Raw genomic sequence first — 21,158 nt, 5'->3', positions numbered from 1 at the left:
CAGCGGGCACATCTGGCGGCACAGCTGGCACGATGCCGCAGCTGAAGGTGGCGAGGGATGTGTGTCCCGGTTACCCCTCCCCTGCCCGCCGCCCCGTCCCTGCGATAGCGGCGCGTGATGCGGCGCCACTGCTTTTGGACAAAAAGCCAAATCCCAGCGTTGTGCCCAGGCCATGGGGATAAGTCGGGTGCCGCCCAGAGCTGATGGCACCGTTTCCTTCCGACTCTTTGCTGAAATGACTTCTGCCACAGCATTCCTCACTGCAGGGAGAAAAAACGTCTCTTCCTTTCCCATCTTCTCTCAGTCAAGTCAAGATAATAATAGTCTTATTCTGATCCCCTGAACTTTCCCATCTGCTTGGTAAAACAATGGCAATTTTTTTTTCCTCCCGGTGTCTCTCTCTGTATTCCTCTCTTTTATTTTTATCCTTCTACAGTATAATTTAAAGCCAGAGCAATGCCATAGCCCATGGGTTTTTCCCCTTCCTGGGAGACACTGCTGATATTTAAAATGGCTTTTCCCTTGCAGAGCAATGCCTCTTGTCCCCTTCCCAGTGCCCATAGCGGGGCCATTACCTCCACAGGGAGGCCTGGAGAGGGGATGGTGGGCTCGAGTGAGGGGGCTCAGCCCAGTCTCCGTTCTCCCCATTCCCAGTACCTTCCAGTGCTCGGAGGCCAGCGCCACCCATCCCTGCGATTTCTGGCATGGCCCCCCGCTCCCCATCTCCCCTCCCCGGGTTCACGGCATCCTCACCAGTCCCCCATACCCCCTGGCCGTGCCGAGCCGAGCCCGTCTGTCTCGCCGCCCGTGTGTTTCCCCGGCTTCTCTCGATAAGCCATAATATTGCGAATGATCCTCCAGAAATGGAGACGTCAGTGCCATAAAACACGAGGGACAGAGCAAGGCCACTGGGCTGGAAAATAGCGTGTCTGAAAAAATAAAGACGGGCTAAAGATGATGGAGAGGTGACGGCAAGCTTCACCCTGCCGCCATTCGGATAGCTCCGGGGAGGGGTGAAGAGGGGTCAGGAGGTCCCGGGAGAAGGAAAATATCCCCCATTTGCAGAAAGCCATGGCGGTGACGGCATCTGGGCTTGCTAGGACCCGCGTGCAGGGATACGCAGGGAGAAGGGAAAGTTTCGCGGATCCCTGAGAGTTCTTGCTGGCACTGGGGACGGATTTAGCTGGTACTCGCTGCTTATTTTTTCACTCTAATGCCATTATGCCATTTGCTTCCCATCCTAGGGATATTTTCTTAATGCGGCTGAAATACAGCTTAACTGAGGTTACAGCCATTTAACGCTTTGGATTGCAGTTGCTTCTTAAGAGCTTGTCCTATGGAGAAAGCCTTTGGGTTTAAATTTGCAGCTAGAGGGACCCTACGGTCCCGGTCGCCAGCAGCTGTTTTTCACACAAATCCGGAGGAAAGCAGGGAGCCTCAAGTTTTGCTGGGGACGGGGATGCTCTCGCCTGCAGAGCAATGCCGGTCGCACGCAGGGGCGTGCGGTTGAGCGGGGATGCGGCGGATCTCCCGGCTGGGGAGTCCCGTGACGTTTTTTTCGGGTGCTTTGCAAGACTCCGGCAAATAGCAGGCAGGAGCACCTCATTTCTCGGCGTTACCCTGTGCCGCCTCTCTCCTCGCCAAGCCTCGTGCGCCACAGCTTCTCCTGGAGATGGTGAGAAAGCCACGGGGAATGGGATGGGCTCCAGGAAAGCCACATCGCAACAGGATTGAATTGAGGAGCGGCGCTCCTGCAAACGGGATGCGTGCGTTTGGGCCATTTTCTCCAGCTGCAGCCTCTCTTGCTCTCCGACATCTTGGTATCGTTGCAGCAAACTATTTAAACGCTACCCACTGTACCCCATCTGTTGGGCAGCCCCTCCACACGTACGGGGCCCTACCTTGCCGCCTCTCCAAAGGAACTTGCCGGCAAGGGCCGAGAGCCGAACAACGGGACAAATTAAATCAAAAGCACAGCTTCGGCACCCAGGGGGAAAACGCGCATCAGCTTTGACTTATTGCACGGCGCACGCTTACAGGAGAGAAGCAGTGGCTTTTGTCACTGCAAGGGGCCATGAAAAATGAATTAGGGCCGCTGCTGGGAGAGGCCGCGCAGGAGAATCTTTCATTCTGGTGACGCTGTCCTCTCTCACCTTGCAAGCAGCAACAGGGAAAAAAATCGCAGGGAGGAAGAAAGTGTAAGGAAAGAAAGGAGAGAGAAGACTTCTTGTTGGGTGGCTTGTTAGGGTCTGGCTCTAGGTTGCAGGAGAAAGCACGGGAAGAAGAGTGGCTCAGGTGACCCGAGAGCGGCGTTGGTGCTCGAGCGGGTGCACGGAGCTGCCATCTCATCGGTAACTCTCCGGAGAGGGCTCTGCTCTGTGGGAGCCTTGATATTTGTTTTTCACGAGCCTTTTGCACACATTCCTGCAAGGAGACAGAAAAACTGCGCGGGAAGGGGCTCTGGGCCGGTGGCTCGGTACTTTTCTTCCAGGAGTGTCCGTCCCTCCCGGTGCCAGTTTGCTCTAACGGGGTGGTGCATGTCGTCCAGACCTTTTCTTGGGGCTCGGCATCCTTACCGGTGCTCTGAGAGGAGGCAGGGGCTGGGAAAGGCTGAGGACAGCCGCTGCCAGTTTGCCGAGCCCTGAGCTGCCTCTGAGCTGGCCCGGCTCTCCCTTGCACTGAAATAAAAGGGCTCATTCTTTATTCGACTCGTTTGCTCCCAAATTAGAGCCTCGTTTGAGGGTGGTTGGTCCCCGAGTTGTTTTGTTTTGTTTCTTTAAATATTAATTTCCATAATCCTTTTATTTCCCAAGGAAGTACTTCTTGCAAACAAAGGGTTTAACACTCCTCTTTTATTCCCGGTAACAAATAAGTCGTCTGAGGCGTGCAAACATCCCGGCAGCGGCGAGCCGTGCGTGCGCGGCGGCTGCCCGACGGCGACAAACCACGTTCGAGGATGACTTGAGGCACGCAGGGGACGGGGGAGAAGCATTCCCACGGGATCGTGGGTACCGCAGCACATCTCCCTGGAGATGCTCGCCCAGAGATGGAGGGCAGCGAGCCCGGCAGGCGCCGGGAAGCCCCCGTGCAGCCCGGGATTCCGATCTTTGGTGCGGAGGCATCTCCGACGTGCCTTTTTGAGATGGCAGATTTCAGAGCCGAAGGCCGGGAAGCACAATAGAAGATAGACTGCTTGTATCTCATTGTCTGGAGAATAGATGGGCTGCGGGCTCCCGGAGAATAGGAGCTGCCACTCAGGTGGCTTTAATAGAACAGGCGGCAGATAGATTTCAATAAAAGAAATGAGTATAAATATTGTTAGCAGAGAAGAGAAGAAAAGTGAGAAAGATCTTGTTTGACGAGTCACAGTGGGAAACTTTCAAGGACTTTTAAGGTAAAAACTCTTCACGATGGTGCTGTAACGGGCAGCTAGATTGACTCGGACGCGTAACCCAGCGCCGGCGAGGCGAGCGGACCCGGCGGCCGTCCCCGGCACGCTGCGGTGCAGCTTTGTGCGGGAGGCCTGACCCCAGACGCGGGGCACGGCAGCGACGTGGCCATGCCGCGGGAGCCCTCTCACATTTCGGCTCCCCGCGCCTTGCTTTGGCCATCTGCGGAGTGGATGGCAAATACAGGTTATAGGCTATACAGGCTGCGAATATAGGCTGAGCGACCAGGAGCAGGCGACGCGGTGGCCTCTGGAGGGTCTCCGCAAAGCACGCGTCCTGGCAACTGGCGAGACGTGTCGCGTGCGTCTGCTTAATAGTTAAAAAATTTGAGTTGTTGTAGGACAGGTGAGCCCTGAGCGTGGTCTCAGGGCTGACCGAGAGTTTGCACTGAGTGAATGCAGCCACGAAGGTGGGTCCTGTCTCAGATCTAGCTCCGAGTAGCGTACAAAGTTGAAGAAAACGTCCTCCGTGGCAGCAAAGAGCAGAGGTTTGGCAGCGGGCTGCAGAGCCACAGCCTTCATGCCGGCTCCCAGTCGGTGGCTGCGCTCGGAGAGCGCCCGTGGAAATCCCTGTGTCCTGTCCCCATGCTTGCGGGCAGCCGGCGGCGGGGCTTTTGGAAATATCCACCTCTGCTCACATCAGCCCAAAATCACACCCAGGAGGGTCCTCCGTCGCATCTTGAGGAGAAAGATGAGGCACCGTCGGCTCCCCATTACGCCCAAATCAGTTGTGAGGAGAAGAGAAGCCGTGGTGCTGCGCGGCCACGGACGAGGAGAGGCTCCCACGGCCCAGGGGACGAGGGGACGCTGATCCCGGTGCAGTAGAAGGACTTCATGGTGAGCGTTGATCTATCGCTCAGGTTGTGCCCGCCTGGAGTGTGACGGTCAGCCGCCACGCCTGAGGGCACGGAGCGAAATTGGCTGTGAAAGTGCTGCCAAATCCAATTCAATGAAGGGTACGAACAAGGAAAGCGGGATATTTCCCCTCTCCTCGGTGACACCAGGCACAGCCAGTCACGGTCGCCGCCTCCGGGGCTCAAGGGTGAGGAGGGACCCGGGGCCACAGCAGCAGAGGTCGCTACCGCAAAGTTCCCGCAGCCCTGAGCACCACGCGAAAACCAGGTGGCAAGAACGCCGTCCCCTGGGGCTTCGTGCGACGTCGGGCCACGGAAACGTGCCAATTCATGTGGAAAAGCATGCAAGAGGAGAGATTTCTTTCCTCGTCATCAGGAAACTTCAAAAAGAGAGACTTGGCCCTGTGGGAGCGCGATGCGGTTTCCCATACGCTGCGTGCCTGTTTTTGGGGTTACGGTCCTTCTTCTGAAGGCTTGTGAGAAATGAAAAAGAGACGGTTCACACCACGTACCCGCAGTGTGCTGGTGCCGTAGGTGCGCTTTCTAAAGGGATCGCTCCTCTGGGGGGGTTGCAGATGGAGATGGGCTGGTGCCCGTGGTACGGGGACGTACTAATCACGAGAGGAGGAGAGGAGCGTGCTGTGCTTGCCTGGGTCGATAGGGTAATCTTAAAAAAAAAAATCATTTTTTTTAATGATTGCTCTGGATGATTTCCAGCAGGTTAATTACCCCCAATCCTTCTCTGCTGGAGTGTGGTGGCATTCAGCCGGCACCAGGGAGGCGGAAAGAGGGGGTGCGTGGAGGGGAAGCTGCTCTAGCCGGTGTCATTTGCCTGATCAAACAAAAATGGGAAAGGGAATTTTTGAACTGCCTGAACTTCGTTCTGCACGTGTTAATTGAGCAGTCGGGAGCAGGTAATACTGATTAATGAGAGGTGAAGCAGGTGCTTCCCCCATTTAGGCCGGGGCACGTGCTGGAGGCAGCCTTAGCTCTTCTCTGCCCACGTCACCGGGGCTGCCCTACCTGCTTCAAGAGCCCGGGTTTGCGGCGATTCCTTCCCCCGCCTCCTGCCTTGCACGCCGGGAGCCGAGCTGCCCATGCAACGCTACTAAATCGCCCACCCTGGGCTTTTCCGCCCGCTGTCGTAGCAGAGGAGAGGTGAAGTGGGTCTCGGGTGCCGGCAGTTCGCTCTTATTGCCTTTGTGCATTGTATTTATTTACTGTAAACTGTTAAAGGATGGCCATCGCTACCGCATCGGCGTGACGTTTGAAATAGATGGCTCTCGGTTTTAGCGTGTCCCTCGGAGCCAGGAGACTGCGCAACGTTAATGTTTATTGCCAGAAGTAGCCGTAAATTGATAGTTTGGAATCGCTGTAGGGACTGTAATTAACTAGTTACTATTTCACCTCCAAAAGGAGCAATGTTTCACGCTCTTACTTTTACTTATCTGGAATCGGCCGCTGTCAACATCCGCTGAAGCCCGTATAAAGATTTATAGACCTTGGAGGTAAATATTGACTAATGGGCAGCTTGGCTTAATGTTCACCTTGAAGGACAATAAATTGCGCTATTGATTGAACCGAGATGTCAATATCTGCATTGTTGTAAACATTTTAATAAAATTATCTCCATAAAATATTCTCCTTCTCCGGCCGATCCCACTAGTCGGTTCGGTGCAGCAGGCGGGGTAGCGCCTCAGGACCGGCCCCGGGACTTTGGGCATCCAGAGACCAAACCCGTTGCGGGACGATCGCTGAGGTCGCGCCTTTGAGCTTTAGGGATGGAAATATCGCAGCCCTGGACGGCTGGGCTGGCTCGCCTCGATCGCCGAGGCGCAAGGAGTTGGTACGGGCATGCAGCAGCGTGAAAGATGCACCATTGGTGCCGGGCGCTGCATCCCGCACTGCCCCGGTTGGCGCGATACGTCGCGTGGCTCCCTAAGCCGCGGAGATGTCTTGTCCGTGTCGTCCCCGCACCGCCTTGTACGTACGTCTGTCTGTTTTCCCATGCTTTGCCTTCCAGAAATTGGGGCAATGTGGCTCTTGACCCTTTGCGGCTGTTTCTCACAGGAGACGACGGTGTCCGCAGCGGGTGCTCGTGATGCCTGCAGGCGACACGCAGAGTGGGAAAACTTCACCAGGGTTGCGATCTTTAGGCGCTAGCGTGGCGCGCAGCAGCGATAACTGTAGCTGTGCTGCCTGCCTCGCTCAGGGCACCACAGGTTGCTGGTAGGAGCCGCAGCGAGGCATTGGTAAGGTCTGCGGGATGCTGCGGTGGAGAGCTTGGCGGTGCTGGGACCCGCCTCGCTCGCTGTTCAGCGAAGCTTTTTTAACAGCGTGGCGGGCACGCGGTGTTCAGCCAGGGAAAGCCGTAAGCGACGCGTCCTCGAGACCTGAGCGTGGGCGCAACGGCGAGCCAGGGGACAGCGGCACGTAATTAATTTGGGAACTCGCGTTCACTTTCTGGTGAGTTGTTATGTTGTCAGAGGCTCGATGGAAGCAAACGGGTAGGAGGAAGCAGAAGGGAGACGAGTCGGGCTGGGAAAAGGAAGAGGAGTGAGGGATGGAGAAAGGTAAGGAGGGACGCGCGAGGCGACAGCAATCTCTCTAACATACCTGCAGTGGCTTATCTGCACCGTGTGAGAGACGTGGTTCGGTTATTTCTACCTCTGCATTTCGGGCTGCTCACCGCCGTGGCGCTCGGCTGTCTCTGGCTGGAGGCTCCCGAACGCCGCACCGAATGCTGCCGAGCTCCCCGGCTCCGTCCATGACGTGGGCCATTCGTTATGTGTCGAGTCTCTCTTGGCTATTTTGCAGCTCTAGGCTGAGTTTTCCCCCTTGCTCCTTTGTGCTCGTGCTTCCCCTTCCCTGAGGTTTTTTACGGAGCTCTGCAGAGATGCAGGTCTGGCAGAGCAAGTCCTATGGAGCACGTGGCGGTCTGTGCGCAGGCTCCCGCTCGCCGAGCAGGTGGATTCAGGCTCCGGTTTTCCATCTCCCCGGTTCGCGCCAGGATAGTTTGTCATCCTCGGCTGATGAGCGAGGATTACGCTTTTTCCTAGTCCGTGGCCGTTCCATTTCTGGCCTGTATTATGCTCTTAGTATTAATAATAATGATGATGGGTGCTGGCTGTGGCAGTTTTCTAGCTCCTGAGGAGATGAGAGAGCTCTCCCGTTAATTCCCGCAATATTTCAGCTCCTAATTGTGCTCAAGCAGAGACAGCCTCGAAGAGTTCCCACTGTCGATTTGGGCGGAGCGGGACCGGTACCTCCGGTGGAGCTCCCAGAGATGCGGGGCCCCAGGCCAGCGCTACCTCGAGCATCCCCGAGCTCCAGGCGCTCTCAGAGGTAGGGACCACGGTATTTGGGTGCCCGTTGCCCTGCTCCAGCTCCAGCCTCGGGCGAGCGGTGGGAGCAATCCCAAAGGTCCAGCTATATGTGAGAGTGATTGGAAAAGTAATGCCCATTCGAAATCTGGGCTGAGGCTTGCGTTGTTTCTAGGCCAGGGGAGCTGAGGGTCCCCCAAAGCAGCATCTGTGTCCCCATGCAACACGGTGAGCAGATAAATGTCCCTCCTGAGCCCCGCCAGCCCCGAGGGACCCCAGCAGCCACAGTGACATGGACACCCCGTTGCTTTCTATAAAGCAAGGTCTGCACTTTGGGATTGTGTTTGCTTAACCCTGGCCTCGCTCCCTGGGTCCCATCTATTCGGTTTCTCCTTCCTGGCAGTCACTAACGAATGGGATTTGTCCAGCTATCAAAGACTTCCCATTATAAATAGGCAAAAACGCAGAGGCCAGGGAGCTGAGCGGTCGGCCGGTTACGCTCGGTCTGCCCCTCAGCCCACATGGGATCGGGCAACGTGGGCAGCGGCGAAGCGGCTTTACGGACCCGATTTTCCTGTGAAGCCCCTTGTGCGGGGGGGGACACGGCGGATGCCCCGTGAAGCGGTGCCCTTGGGGCAGCGATCCCTCGTGTAGCCTTATTCCTTGAGATGCCACAGCTGGCGCCAAGGAAGCAGGATCCGGCCGGAGCCTCTCGCAGGGAGGGTCTTCCTAATGCTATCGTCATCAGAGCACGAACAACACCAGATTGTGCTCAGGGCAAAAGCAGGTGTCGGCTCTGGCCCAAAGCCTCCCATTTTGGTCCAGGACGGGCTCTGCACGTTGGGGTCGACAGGCTGTAGCCGAAATCCCACAGGCGCCGCCACGGAAGCGCTCCGGACCCCAACGCCCTGACCTCTTCGCGCTCTGCCTTTCTGTCAGCCAATTACCGCGTGCGCGTATCCAGACTTCCGCGCTACGCCTGAAGAGGAAGCCTTCATTTCCCAATTTCCTGACCTTTTGCGGGTGGAAAGCCGCCCCTTGCAATTACTTTAATGAAGCCTTTTGCTGGGTAACGAAACGCGCTCGAGCCGCTTTGCTTGCAGGTCGGACCAGGGACGCTTGCTAAGGCGAGAGCTCGTTATTGCCGCGTGTGAGCCGGCTCCGGCGCGCTCAAGGAACCGCCTTTGGTTGGTTGGGAAGCAGCACGTTATCTGAGGCTCTGCACAAACCCGAGTCAGATTTGCGCGCGGAGCATCTGAAGGCTGCCGGCCGTGTCGTTATTTTATCGGCAGGCAGCGCTGTGCTACAGAGAAGCCGATTCTAGGTCAGCCGTGAAAGGGATGGGTTTTTTTTGTTTTCCCCCCTCGCTCCTGGTTTTTTGCAGCGCCTGGTGGATGTAACGCTGCGATTTTTGTGTCTCCGAAGGATATTGGTTTTGGGGTAATGCCTTTGTGTCTTGCCCTTCGGTTCTGTTAAGTACTGATGCGTTCGGCCGTTTGGACCGTGAGCTGCTTGGGAGGGTATTTCGGCGTGGGGCCGAGGGCACGCGGGTGGGTGGCAGCAATTTGTCCCGGCAGGTTGCGCTGGAAAACTTGCTTCGCCCCTTTCCGAAATCTCACAGGGCGGCGCGGGGCCGCCTTGCCCAGGACGGGGGGGATGCGTGCGCAGGGTCCTCGGTTCAGCTGCCGAGCATGCGGATGTGCGAGGGAGCCGCAGGCGTGCCAAGTCCCAGGGCTGCCGTGGAGAGGTGGCCGCCACGAGGTCTGTCACGGGGGAGAGCCAAGGCGCGGTTTCGTTGTGGCTGAGAGTATTTGCACTTAACTTGAGCCGACAGCGGCGGCACCCGGCATCCCAGTAGCAGGATCCCAGCGGATGCCCGGAGCGCTCGCCATGTCGAGCTGTGCAGGGGCGTTATGGAAACCGGCTCGGGACCCCATCCGCAAACCCCCACGTACACGTGCTTTCCAGATGGCCGCCTTGGCGGGCGGTAGCACGTGGCCACGCTCGTTATTTATGTACTGCGGGGAGAGACGCTATAAAAGTATCAGCCGGCGGGACGCAGGCGGCGCATGCCCCGACGGGAGCCTCCCGCGCGTACGTTTTGCCGGCGTTTTGTTAGGAGCGCGACGCAGACGGTCGGCCAGTCGAGCGCGGTGAGCCGTGGCCCATCGGGTCACGCTAGCGTGGAGACGGCGGTAGCCAGTCGGGGAGCGAGGGCAAGCGTGGGATCACCCGGCTCCGCTGGCCGAGCTTGCCGCGTTCCCTGGGGACCGGGGACCTGCGCTCGGCCTCTCCGCCGTTGGCACTCGCTCCCAGAAACAGCTGTCCAGAGCTAATTTATTTCCTAATGCTGCAGCGATGTTAATTTATAAATTACACTGGTAATTCGAGCTATTATTAATTTCAGATGGTGTAGGGCAAGCCTAATTAAAATATGACACCGATTGCCACACATATGTACCGAGGACTACCGTTTAAAATTTATAGGAATATTAAGCGTGACACCGGTCTCCGAGATGCTTTGCACGGTAATTACAGCATCTCAGCTGCAGGAGATCTGACGGGGAGACGTAAACGAAAGGAAGGGGGAAGTCATCCCGTCTGGGGCCTGTTGAAAACCCGCTCGTGCCATTTGTTCGGCGTTTCTCCAGGACGTGTGGCGGACGCGTCCTAATAGCTGGATCTCTTTATTTAACTCCGCGTTTGTCGTAACGCCGCAATCTCCGTCAACCCGGAGACTATCACAGCCCAACACCTGCGCCTCGCCGGCTGAGTGCCGTGGGTTTCCGGGAGCGCTTTGAAGCAAAGCGAGCTCTTGGAAGGAACGTGGAGGGGGTGTAAGATGCCGGATGAAAGGAAAGGCTGCCGAACGCATCTGCCCGGCTTCGAGCGAAAGCAGGAGCTGCAGCGCAGCCCGGCTCAGGTGGAGGAGAGGGGGGCGAGCGCAGCCCACTGTGGGGAATGCAGAAACGAGCCTGGAGCAGCACAGGGACAAAGCATTTCGGCCGAAGGGCGATGTTGGCGCAGTGACTAATGGGCATAAAGTGGCTGTGAGTTAATCGAAGCTGAAAAATTAGAGGTGTCTACGTAGAGCCAGCCGAGCCCAGCGGTGCCTCCCGGCAGGAGGGTGGGGTGTGATGTGCAGGCGCCAAGGAGAGATGATTTGGGGTCATCGTAGGGGACCTCATCACCGGCAAGTGACGCTCTCGGCAGGGCTGGGGCCGCCACGGAGGTCCGGTGCTTGCGGACACCTTGCTGGCAGGGGTTTTCTCGGGATGGCGGAGCACAGGCACATGATCGTGTCGGGACTGGGCCTTGCAGGGTGGGCGTCCTTGGGCAGATTTTGACTAGCCGGTGGGCACGGGTTCGCTGCACCTCCCTGATGCTTACGGCCCTCTCCCTCCACCCCTACAGCCGTGGGCTTCATCAGCGAGGATGAGTACTTGGAGATCACGGGCATCACGCGGGAGCAGTCAGGCGAGTACGAGTGCAGCGCTTCCAATGACGTGGCGGCACCCGTCGTCCAGCGAGTCAAAGTCACCGTCAACTGTGAGTAGCCCGGGGGGTGTCGGGGGACGGGGACGGGGTCGCCGTGCTGCCCCGCAAGGGGATGGGGCAACCCCAGCCTTTGGGTCCTGCAGCGAGACGGGCAGCAGCGGTTTTTCTGAGTGGGTGGTGGTTAACCCTTTTTTCCCATTCTTTTCAAGCTCCGTGTTTTTTTTGCACCACCGCCTCCTCAGCCATCTCCGTCCACCTGGGTTTTCCACCCGTGGTGAGACGCTGTGCTGATAGCCTCTGGGGAGGGGAGAGAAGTGAGCTGTAAATAGGAGGGTTTTTTTTCCTTTAGAAAAAATGAGAGAGAGAGAAAGAGTGCAAGGAAGAAAGCAGCATATTTCGTGCTCGGAGACAGAGGCAAAGACCCTTCTACACCCCTCTCTGGCCGCCCCTCTCCAGCCGCCCCTTCAAGTGCTCGGGATTAGCATGGGGGCACGTGTGCTGCCTGAGAGCCGGGGGTCTCCACTTCTCAGAGAAGCCCTTGCCGGGCCACAGCGTGGGGTCCCCCATGAGCCCAAAAACCCCCAGATGGCAGCACCAGAGCAGCAGGAGCCGGGCATGGCTTCAGAGATGATTTTGGCTCCTTCCTAAGTGCAGGGAAAGAAAAGGGAGCTTGAGGAGCGAGGGGAGGGGGTAGGACACCCCAAGGCTGCCAGGCGCCAAACCCAGACTCCTCTCTTCCCCGCAGACCCACCGTACATCTCAGACGCGAAGAGCACCGGGGTGCCGGTGGGGCAGAAGGGCATCCTGCTGTGCGAAGCCTCTGCCGTCCCCTCCGCCGACTTCCAGTGGTACAAAGACGACAAGCGGTAAGAGCCTGGGGCGGAGGGGATGCAAAATGGGAGGGCGCGCTCCAACCCTGTGGAAGCCATACCCGGTGCCGCCGGCTTTGGAATCGGCTGACTGGGCCTGTCTCGGCAATGGGGCCGTCCGTGGTAGCCGGACAAATCCCCCATAACCCTCGATGCAGGCTGGGTTCAGACACGAAGGCAGGTCCCCTCCGAAGGCAGCGGGTCGTGCCGATCGGCGGGAGCTGCCGCCACTCGGTATCTATTAAAAGCAGGCCAGGTCTTCCTATTGAACTTGGCGCGGCAGAAAACAGACGAGGTGAAGTCGAGGGGGGCGTTTTTCCAGGAGCGTCTTTCCGCCAGCTGGGTTTTGGCCTCCATCTGGGTAGGCAGCGCAGGCAGGATCGCCGCTGCCCGTGCCTCTGGTTTACGGTCTCACGGTCAGTCCCCGCTTGGGCGAAGCGTAATGGCCGACAGCGATATTGGCAGCACGAATCCAAGCGCTTGGGGGCCGATGAAACCCCCGTCATCTTTTTAAATGCTTTGGCCGGAAGGCAGCGTCAGCCCCTCGCTGTTGGAAAGGCAAAAGAAATGTGGTGTTGGTCGAGAGACGGGGTTCGCTACGCTGCAGAGACGGCCTGCCCGGTGGGGAAAGTCGCCCTTTTAGGTTGACCGGCAGCTCCCACGTCCCACCTGAGCAGCGGCACGGGGACGCGGCTGGGGGACGGAGGAGGCGAGCAATGCAGTCCAGTCTAGGGTCCCACTCTGGAGCAAACGTCTGTCTCTGACCCCGGGCAAAGTTTTTTAACCTAGTTTTTCATTGCTTCTCCCCGGGAGGCCCGGAGGGGCCGTGGTGTAGCCCGACACGGGATGAGCCACTTAGGTCGCTAATAAGGAGGCACGGTTTAGCCAAAACAGACACCATGGCAGCTAGAGGGGAGGCTGGGGCCACCTGCCTTGCCTGTTTTGGGAGGAAAGGAGCAGGTGGAGCATACGAAGCGGGGGACGTTTGGGTGGCAGGTGAAAGGCTTTGCTCGGAAGTAGGCTGGATCACAAGGGCCCACAAAGCAACGGCAAGATCGGCGGTCGGAGCCCAGCAGGGGCGATGATGGTGATCCGGCCCTTCCCAGGAGGAATTAGCCAGTAAAATTGCCGCAGGAGCGGAGCCACAGGAGGGGAAGGCCAGTTCAGGGAAGGTGACGTGCTCGGTTCAGGCTTCGGCGTTCGCGCGGGAAGGAGCCTTTCTCCGGTAGCCTCCCTGGGCACATGCGCCGGTTTGGAGCATCCCTCCCTCTGCACGCCGTTTGGCAAGTCCCAAAGCCATCCCCTTTGGTGGCAACTCCGCATCTGTGAGGAGCCTCCAGATGGCGTGAGGACGGTGCAGGCCGGCCACTGAGGGATGAGACCCAGCGGAGCAGCGTCCATCTCCCGCTACCTCCCCTTCTTCCTCTTCACGCCTGGTCTTTCCCCAAGGTCGACATCCCCGCTATCAGGTGGGACCAGGGGATAGCAGGTCATGGAAAATGGCGGGTGCTTCTCCTCCCGACGCCAACCCCGTGACCCTCTCCCCTTCTGCTTTTCTTCCAGGCTGGCTGAGGGACAGAAAGGACTGAAAGTGGAGAACAAAGCCTTCTTCTCCAGACTGACTTTCTTCAACGTCTCCGAGCAGGACTACGGCAACTACACCTGCGTAGCCTCCAACCAGCTAGGAAACACCAACGCCAGCATGATCCTCTACGGTGAGTAGCGCCGAGGGACCCAGCCAGGGAGGGGGCCCGGCTTAACGGTGAGACTGCCCACGCGCGAGACGCGGCACGGGTCTCTTTCTGCCTTTTGGGGGAGAGGTGCATTCGCCACTGATCCTTTCTGCCCCGGGGTGTGGGTCGGGGCCCGCGGCGAGCCCGGGGAAAGAGGAGAGCCTCCCAGTGTAACTGCAGGCTCGGGCCCCGCACCTGCCGTTGTTGAGAGGTGTTTGGCACCGCGTTTGGGGTCCACCGTCGATGCAAAGTTGGGACTTGGCTGCGGGTTTCTGTCCTCTCGCTCTGATGAAACCCTAGGAGAGCCTCCGTTCGAAGGCGTCCTCCCATGTCGGGAGGAGAGATGGTGCTTGGGGTCGTTGCGGCAAACCCGCGGGACCGCGCTGCGGGCTGCCGTGCGGCACGCCCCCGTGCCCACCCAAGACTAAGCAGCCCCCGTGGCTCCGCCGCCTTCCAGGTCGCGTTTTCCGCTCCCACCAAGCAGCTGCGTTCTTCCTGATGGTGCCAGAGGGAGATGGGAGGGTGCAGAGGGCGGGGAGGGGGAGCATCTCTGTACCCTTCTCCGGGGGCTGTTTTCTCCGTGTGCCGGAGCTGGGATGAGAGCGACGCGTCCGTCTGACACCAGTTGCAGCCGGGATGGGCGCCGATCGCTCGACGCGTTCGTCGAGCATTTTCGGGCGGCGGCTGAGCCAGAGCAGGGGGCTATGGCCACCGAGACCTGGAGGTGGATGGCAGACCTTGTCCCTGGCTGCTGCCACGGGGATATTTCCCCACCGGGGATGCGGGGCAGGCAGTCCTCACTGCCAAAGTGTACGGAGAAGCAGGGCTCGGGGACCTCCCTCCTCTCCCGATGTGCCCCCCAACATCATTCTTCTCTTTGCCACCCGGCTGTTCGGCCTTGTCTCGTCCTTGCCTCTCGTTGTTGTACGGTCAGAGGCGAGCAGAGGGAGAGATGAGTCTTCCTCATCCCCAGGCCCCTTGGTGGGGCACCTTGGGGCTAGCAGACCGCGCTCTCGGCAGCGCAAAGCATGCAGGCCTAGCGGGCAGTCCCAAAGTTACGCGTCGGGTCGTTCAGCGTGCCGGAGCGGTGTGGCACAGGAGGCGTGCCGAGGCCCTGGGAAGCGATGTCCACTTCTCATCATGCTCAGCAAGGGGCTGGATGCGGTTCCAGGGAGCCCCGAGCCAGGGAACCGGTTTGTCTAGGGAGAGCGGATGATGCCGGGCTTTCCTGGGGGCTGCCCTTCTCAGCCACGGGGCCGTGCCGAGCCTCGCCATGGGGGTGGCATCACAGGAGGGACTCATCCTCATCTGCCGTCAGCATCAGTTCCCCCGAGCCACCATGGTGGCAGAGTCCATCCCATCTCAGACGCTCGGCTCCGTGCCTCCGGCCCTGATATAGAGCTAACCTTGGATGTTAACGAGCCTGACAACCGTTCGTTCTCCCCAAAAAAGTCTGTGCTCTAAGAGATGAATGTTAGCATCTTTACCTGCCTGTTAAGCTGTCGTTAGCGTCACCTAGGAGCTATCTTGGTTCTCTTCCCCATCAGCCTTCCTGGTCATCGGTGTCCCCACTAACCCCTTTTTTTAGGGGGACCGATACCTCCAGCACTGTGGAGCCATCCAGACCCACCTCCGTCTGGGCCACCACCTTAGGGCGGCTGTGCCAAGCGCCCGACATAGCCTGAGCCACACATACATCCTTAGCTTCGATGTCACAGGCTCCCTACGGGTTTACGACGTTAAAATCTGAAGTAGTGTGGGACCTCGGTTAGGCATCTGCAGGCACAAACTGGATGATAAGCTGCCAAAAGCAAAGACAACCTGTCTCTGCCGATGGCTTTGTCAGAGCTGTTAGTTACTTGGTTTCTAACCCACAAAGGATGCTTTGTAGAACTCATGCCGCCGTGGCGGCAGCGCTGGGCAGGACGCGGCGCAGCATCCCACAGAAGTCTAAGCTTATTTTACCATGCCCCTTAGCTTTGTTGGCCTGATGGTGACTCCCATCGGGCAATGAAATAGGAGTCCTTTGACCACCCGTTGCTTCCGTAAAGACACGTCCATTTAACGATCCTTTCCGTCTTTATTAATTGAGTCTCCTCGGGGGGCCAACGGTTCCCCAGGCCACCCTCACCCCCCATGGACCCGAGGGGACCGTGACGTGTGGGCCTCCCCCGTCTCCTGGCGCGGGGGTCCCCAATGCCGCCGGGAACCACACACCCCCACACACCCCCCACCGCAGTCGGCAGTGACGTGGTCAGCCCCACGTGCCACTATCGAGCATCATGAAGCCGAGCTCACCAGTCCCAAATTGACCGGCGCCTTCGGTCTGGCCATTAACACATCGCATACGATGGCTGTGCTACCTGTGGCCCAAGAAACATCTCACCTGTGAGGTTCCGGGGGACAATTTTGTAAGGATCCCCTTTTCCCCGAAGCCAAGCGAGCGTTTCAGAGTTTCCCCTCCCCTGCAAACGGAGAATCAATCCGTGTGGGTACCGTGACGTGAGCCTTTCCGGCACTGTGTGACAGAGGCTGACGTAGTGTACGTCTTTTAATTCTTTTTTTTAATCTAATTTTTCAGGGAGGTCGACCGGTGCTTTATTTAACCCGTAACGCTTGTTATTATAGGCCAGCGGCCTATTCGGCACTGTCTGTGATGTGACAGAGCGCCCGGCGAAATCGCATTGTTTTGTGGAGTTGGGGAAAAGAAAAGCTCTCCACCTCTCCCCCGTCGCGTGGTCCGCGTCTCTTCCCAGAGGCCAACATTGGGCGTTAAATGCGTTTGGGCCATTGCGGGGTTATTGAGAGCAACGGGTGGCAATCCCGGGCCGGAGGGGAATGGGAGGAGCGTGGGGGAGAGCTGAGCCCCCAAAATCCCCCGAACAGCAGCCACCGCGCTTTGCTTTTTGCTGGGGTGCGACCGTGGACTTCGCCAGGGCCCCTCCTGGGTCTGGGGTCCCGCAGGCGGCTCGGCTCACACGGCACTCTTCCCGGACAAGGGGACCGTGGTCCCGGAGGAGCGGGGCGCGATTTGGGCGGCAGCAGCGTGCTCGGTGCCCCACCCGTTTGTTTTTCCCGGCCTTGGGTCGAGGGCAGGCTGAGCTTTCCATTGCCCTTGTGCCTTAACTTTCACTTGTTCTTTAATTTTTAGAAGAGACAACTACCGCTCTGACACCCTGGAAAGGTCAGTAAATCGGGGACCCCTGCAAACACCAGTGCTCCCCCCGCCCCGTTTCCCCGCAGGCCCCTCCGGCTCCCATCCCGGCGGGAACCGCGGCACCCGCCGCCTCGACTTCCCGCCCCAGGATCCCGCTGCTGTAGCGATGGATTAAGGCTTTTTTGCCGTTGTCCGGCTGCCCTCCCATCCCGCCTCCTCCCCGCCAGCCTTCCGTGCCCGTCTGGTGGTGGTCTGTGCCCTCCGCACGCCCCGCTCCCACGCTCCCTCCCCGCCGCAGCTTCGCCCTCCTCCCCCTCGCCAGGGCAAAAGCGGCGACGTCTCTGCGGTCCGCTTTCCCCGCGTTGCTGCTTAAAATGGGTCTCGGGGCGGGCCCTTCCTCCTCTGGGATGCTTCTCCTGCCTTTTTTCCGGGATGCATTAGGGGTGGAGAGGCGTCCAGTCCTCTCAGCAGTGTTACTCGTGGCCATAGCGGCCAGCGCTCTGCCGTGCCATCTTAGCGGCCAGCCAGCTGGCTTGGCGTCATATTAATTTTGGGGCTTCGTAGCTGGGCGGCTTCGTTTGTGACGCGTTGAGCAGTCAGCCCGCAGGATGACTCGTAGGGCTCGTCGTAGGGTAGGTTGTCGGGAGGGCGACGGAGGTAGCGCGGGGATGATCGCGTCTCCGGATCTGCCCTTGCGCGTGGCTCCCCGGCCACGCCAGGATTTGTGGCTAAGCGGGAAGCATCGCGAGGCATCCGTGAGTGTGTTGGAAGAGGGCTACTGGTGGGAGACCCAATGGTTAACGGCCCTCAGCACCCCAGTAGGGCTTCGAAGCGAGGGGACACGTCCCAGGGTTTCAAAACCGCGGGTCGATCGCACCTCGTGGGCAGGGTGCCAGCCCGGCTGCCTTCCCGAGATCTTTTCCCAGCCTCCCGTTCCCCTGGGCCAACGATTTGGGGCGTTCTGGTGAAAGCTGCAAGGTCGGCCAATCTCTGCATCCTTTTCCCATGGTGAGCTGTGAGCTCCTCACCCGCTGTGACCCACAGAGGCGCAGATGAGCTCGGCTCTTCTCGACCGCCCTCCTCATCCCATCTTGTTCTTCCCAAGATGGGCCGGGCCCGCGGGCAGAGCACATTACCAACGGCGAACCCCGCGCGAGCTCTGGGAGGGGGGGGAACGGAGCGCCGAGGGCCGAGCATAACGCTGCCGACGGTGTCTGCGCCGGGCGGGCAGCCGGTTATCCTACCACCCAGCCCCCGAGGGAAACCCACGGGGAAAGATGGGGAGGTTGCCCCTGGGGCTGGCAGAGCGTGGGTGGTGCTGGGCAAAAGCTGTCATCTCCCCTACAAGCGCAACTGGAAACTCAGATTTTGGAGCGGGGCGAAGGGGCTTGGAGGAGGTCGGTTGGCGGTGACGAGCAGGGGACGTGCTGGGGACAGGGTCTTGCGGGCATAGCGGGACCGCGGTGGGGGGGTCGCATCCCAAAGACTGGGGTCGTCGGGGACGGCCGGCACCGTGCCGTCGAGCCCGGGGAGCTCTCGCACGGGGCGATGCCGCCGCGTGCAATAGCAGCGGGGGCCCAAACGCTGCGGTTCTGTCGTCTTTTTGTGTTTTCTGGGTTTTTTGTGGGCTATCTGGCTAACCACGCGGGCGTTTCCTCTCCCTTCTCGCAGGTCCCGGCGCAGTGCACGACGGGAACAACGGTGCGTGGCGGCGAGGCGGCTGCGCGTGGCTGCTGGCCCTCCCACTCGCCCAGCTCGCCCGCCAGTTTTGACCCGAGAGCCGGCCCGCAGTGTAGCGGCGGCGACGACCACAGCCGGCAAGCGCACGCAGAAAGGAGAGGAGGAAGAAGAAGAAGTGTTCACCGTTTCCGAAAATAATCATAAGAATTGAGAGAGTATCCGGCCAGGCCACCTGGGGGAGGGGGAGAGAGGAAAAACACGCAAAAAAAAAAAAAAAAAAAAAAAAAAAAAATGCAACGGGAATTTGGAAAGGAGAGAAAAGAGAAAAAAAAAATCCCAGGCTTCCTGCTGAAGATGCAACGCGACCGAGTCTTTTTCTTTTCCCCCTTTTTTTTTTTTTTTTTTTTTTTGCCTCCCACCCCTTTTCCCCCCTGTTTTCGCTGCTCTCTGCCGCAGGCCTCCGTGGAGGATGGGCGGGGCTGTTGGGGCGTGGCACTTCCCACCCCTCCCTCCCGCGCCATAACCCCCCTTGCCACCCCCAACCCGTCCCCTTCGCCGCCCCTGCCCGCCTGCTCCCTCCCTCCCACGGGGACCCCTCCGTCCGGACGCGACGGGTTTTTTTTCTTTGCCGAGATTTCCCCGTCTTCTCGTGGACCGTGCCGCCATTTGTGTTTCTGAATATATATATATATATATCCATGTATACATATATATATATATGTATAGATATATAGATCTTCAACAGTTGCCACACCGCCACGAACAGAAAGGGCGGAAGGAGACCGGCGTCAAGCCACGCATTCATCGTACCACCCGTGGGCATCGTGAATGATAAGGGGTTCTGAGTCATGGTTAATTTTATTAATTGTATTTTCTGATACGAACCTAGAACTCTTAGTTCCTAAACAACAGAAATGCAAAAAAGAAGGGGGGGGGGGGGGGAACCATACCCAGAAAAGAGAGGGGGAGCCAGCAGAGAGAAGAAGTCGGTTCGCCGAGCGCCGCTCAGCCCTGGAGGCGACTGGCCGAGGAGGTTTGCGAACCCGGCGAGTCGGCATGGAGGAGGAGGAATCCCGCACGGACCCCCCCCAAAACCGGCCTAAAAAGCGGTCGTCCGAACAGTTCCTGCTGAAGGCGCGGGCGACGCTGGCCACGCGTCGAGGCGGAGGGAGACGCTGAATCTTTTTATGGGATATATATATACAGTATATATAAATATACATATATATATATAATTTTTTTTTTTTTGTTAGCGTTCTAGCCACGGTTCCCAACAGGGTCCTTCCGCTGCCATTACTGCATGCTGTATATGGAGTTAGGTGTGTATCGGTCCTCGACAAGACGAGGCGAGCGTCTTGGTCCACGTGTCCCCAAACCCCCTCGCCTTTCCGCCTTCGGGTCACCGGCGCGGCGGGGACAAAGGTCCGCGGGGGACCGGGGCCCCTCGCCGTCCCCTTTTGCCGTGCAGCCCCGGCCCCTTCACGGTGGAATAAAACGAACCGAGGGACAGAGGGAGATCTATATAGCTCAGTTTTATATTTTTTTATATATATATATATATGTATGTATACGTGTGTGTGTGTGCGCGTGTGTGTGTATATATATATATAAAAAAACCACACCAAAACAAAAAGAAATTAGGAAAAGAAGGCGAAGCGATCGGCACCTGGCCGCTCCTCCCGTGGCCAAGCCGTCAAGCCGAAACGCGGGACCGGTCGACTCGCCATACGTTTCGGCGGGCGTCTCCCCTGCGGTCGGTTTTCCTCCCTTGGTTTCCTTTCCTTCCCCGTGGCCAACGGCGGGGGGCACGCGGGGGGGCCCGGGGGCGGGCGGGCGGGCGGCGAGGGGGCTCTCTCTGCCTATCCATTAAAACGATTGTTCCATGTGGCCGCTCCGTCTGGTTGTGGTGCTCATTGCCGCCGGGGCCACCCCACACTCTCCCCCCGCACCGCCGGGGACCGGGAGGGACACCGGGGCGGGGGGGGGGGGGGGGGGGGGGGAGGGACTCCGGGTGGGAACACCGAATTGTTGTTAACGGACCGGGACGACGTCGGAGGGATGGCGCCCGGACCTTGCCGGCAAGCCCGACGGGGATGCAGGTAAGGCTTTGGTGAGTAGCTGGGGAGGGTGTTCGGGTGCCACTCCACCCTATTTCCCACCCCCAACGCAGGATCCTGCCCGGGACCCCAAAGGTTTTTTCCGTGTAGCCCTCTGCCCCGGCAACGGGGATGCTCACGGCGAGTCCCGCGGGAAGGAGAGACGCAGCGATGCACGGCGGGCATAGGAAGCCGGGCACCCCCGTGCAAAGGCACGTACGGGTGAAGCGTGGCGGGCCAGACTTTGGGTGTAGGTGGGCCACGGCGGTCTCGTCTCGGCCGGCATCTTGATTTCTTTGCTGGTGTGCAGCAGCTTACTTTTAGCGGATATATTCCTTGGCCTCGACCGTGGCCTCCGGGGTGCTGGCTTCTTTGAGTCACCGGCACGTTTTTTTGTAGGATCGGAAGCTGATGGTTAGCGATGGTGGGACTGTTTTGTGGGTGCATGGTTGGTTTTTGGTTTTTTATTTCTTGACCCTACAATGAGTTTGCATCAACCG

At 58.8% G+C, this 21,158-nt stretch overlaps 1 protein-coding gene across 5 annotated transcripts in view; it reads left to right on the top strand.

The window, feature by feature from the left end:
• Positions 1-19,498, top strand: part of LOC126038705 (protein CEPU-1) — a 350,563-nt gene extending 331,065 nt beyond the window's left edge. For 4 of the 5 annotated variants that reach the window (XM_049800798.1, XM_049800800.1, XM_049800801.1 and 1 more), the window contains 5 exons: positions 11,040-11,174; positions 11,869-11,989; positions 13,556-13,707; positions 16,877-16,909; positions 18,554-19,498. In XM_049800798.1, coding sequence (XP_049656755.1) covers positions 11,040-11,174; positions 11,869-11,989; positions 13,556-13,707; positions 16,877-16,909; positions 18,554-18,654 — 542 coding nt within the window. In that variant the 3' untranslated portion in view covers positions 18,655-19,498. The remainder of the gene's footprint in view (positions 1-11,039; positions 11,175-11,868; positions 11,990-13,555; positions 13,708-16,876; positions 16,910-18,553) is intronic. The other variant, XM_049800799.1, reaches the window with a different exon arrangement.
• The last annotated feature ends 1,660 nt before the right edge of the window (positions 19,499-21,158 follow it).

This window comes from Accipiter gentilis, chromosome 5, assembly GCF_929443795.1.
Source record: "Accipiter gentilis chromosome 5, bAccGen1.1, whole genome shotgun sequence".
NCBI lineage: Eukaryota > Metazoa > Chordata > Aves > Accipitriformes > Accipitridae > Astur > Astur gentilis.
This window is presented reverse-complemented; position numbering and strand designations above follow the sequence as displayed.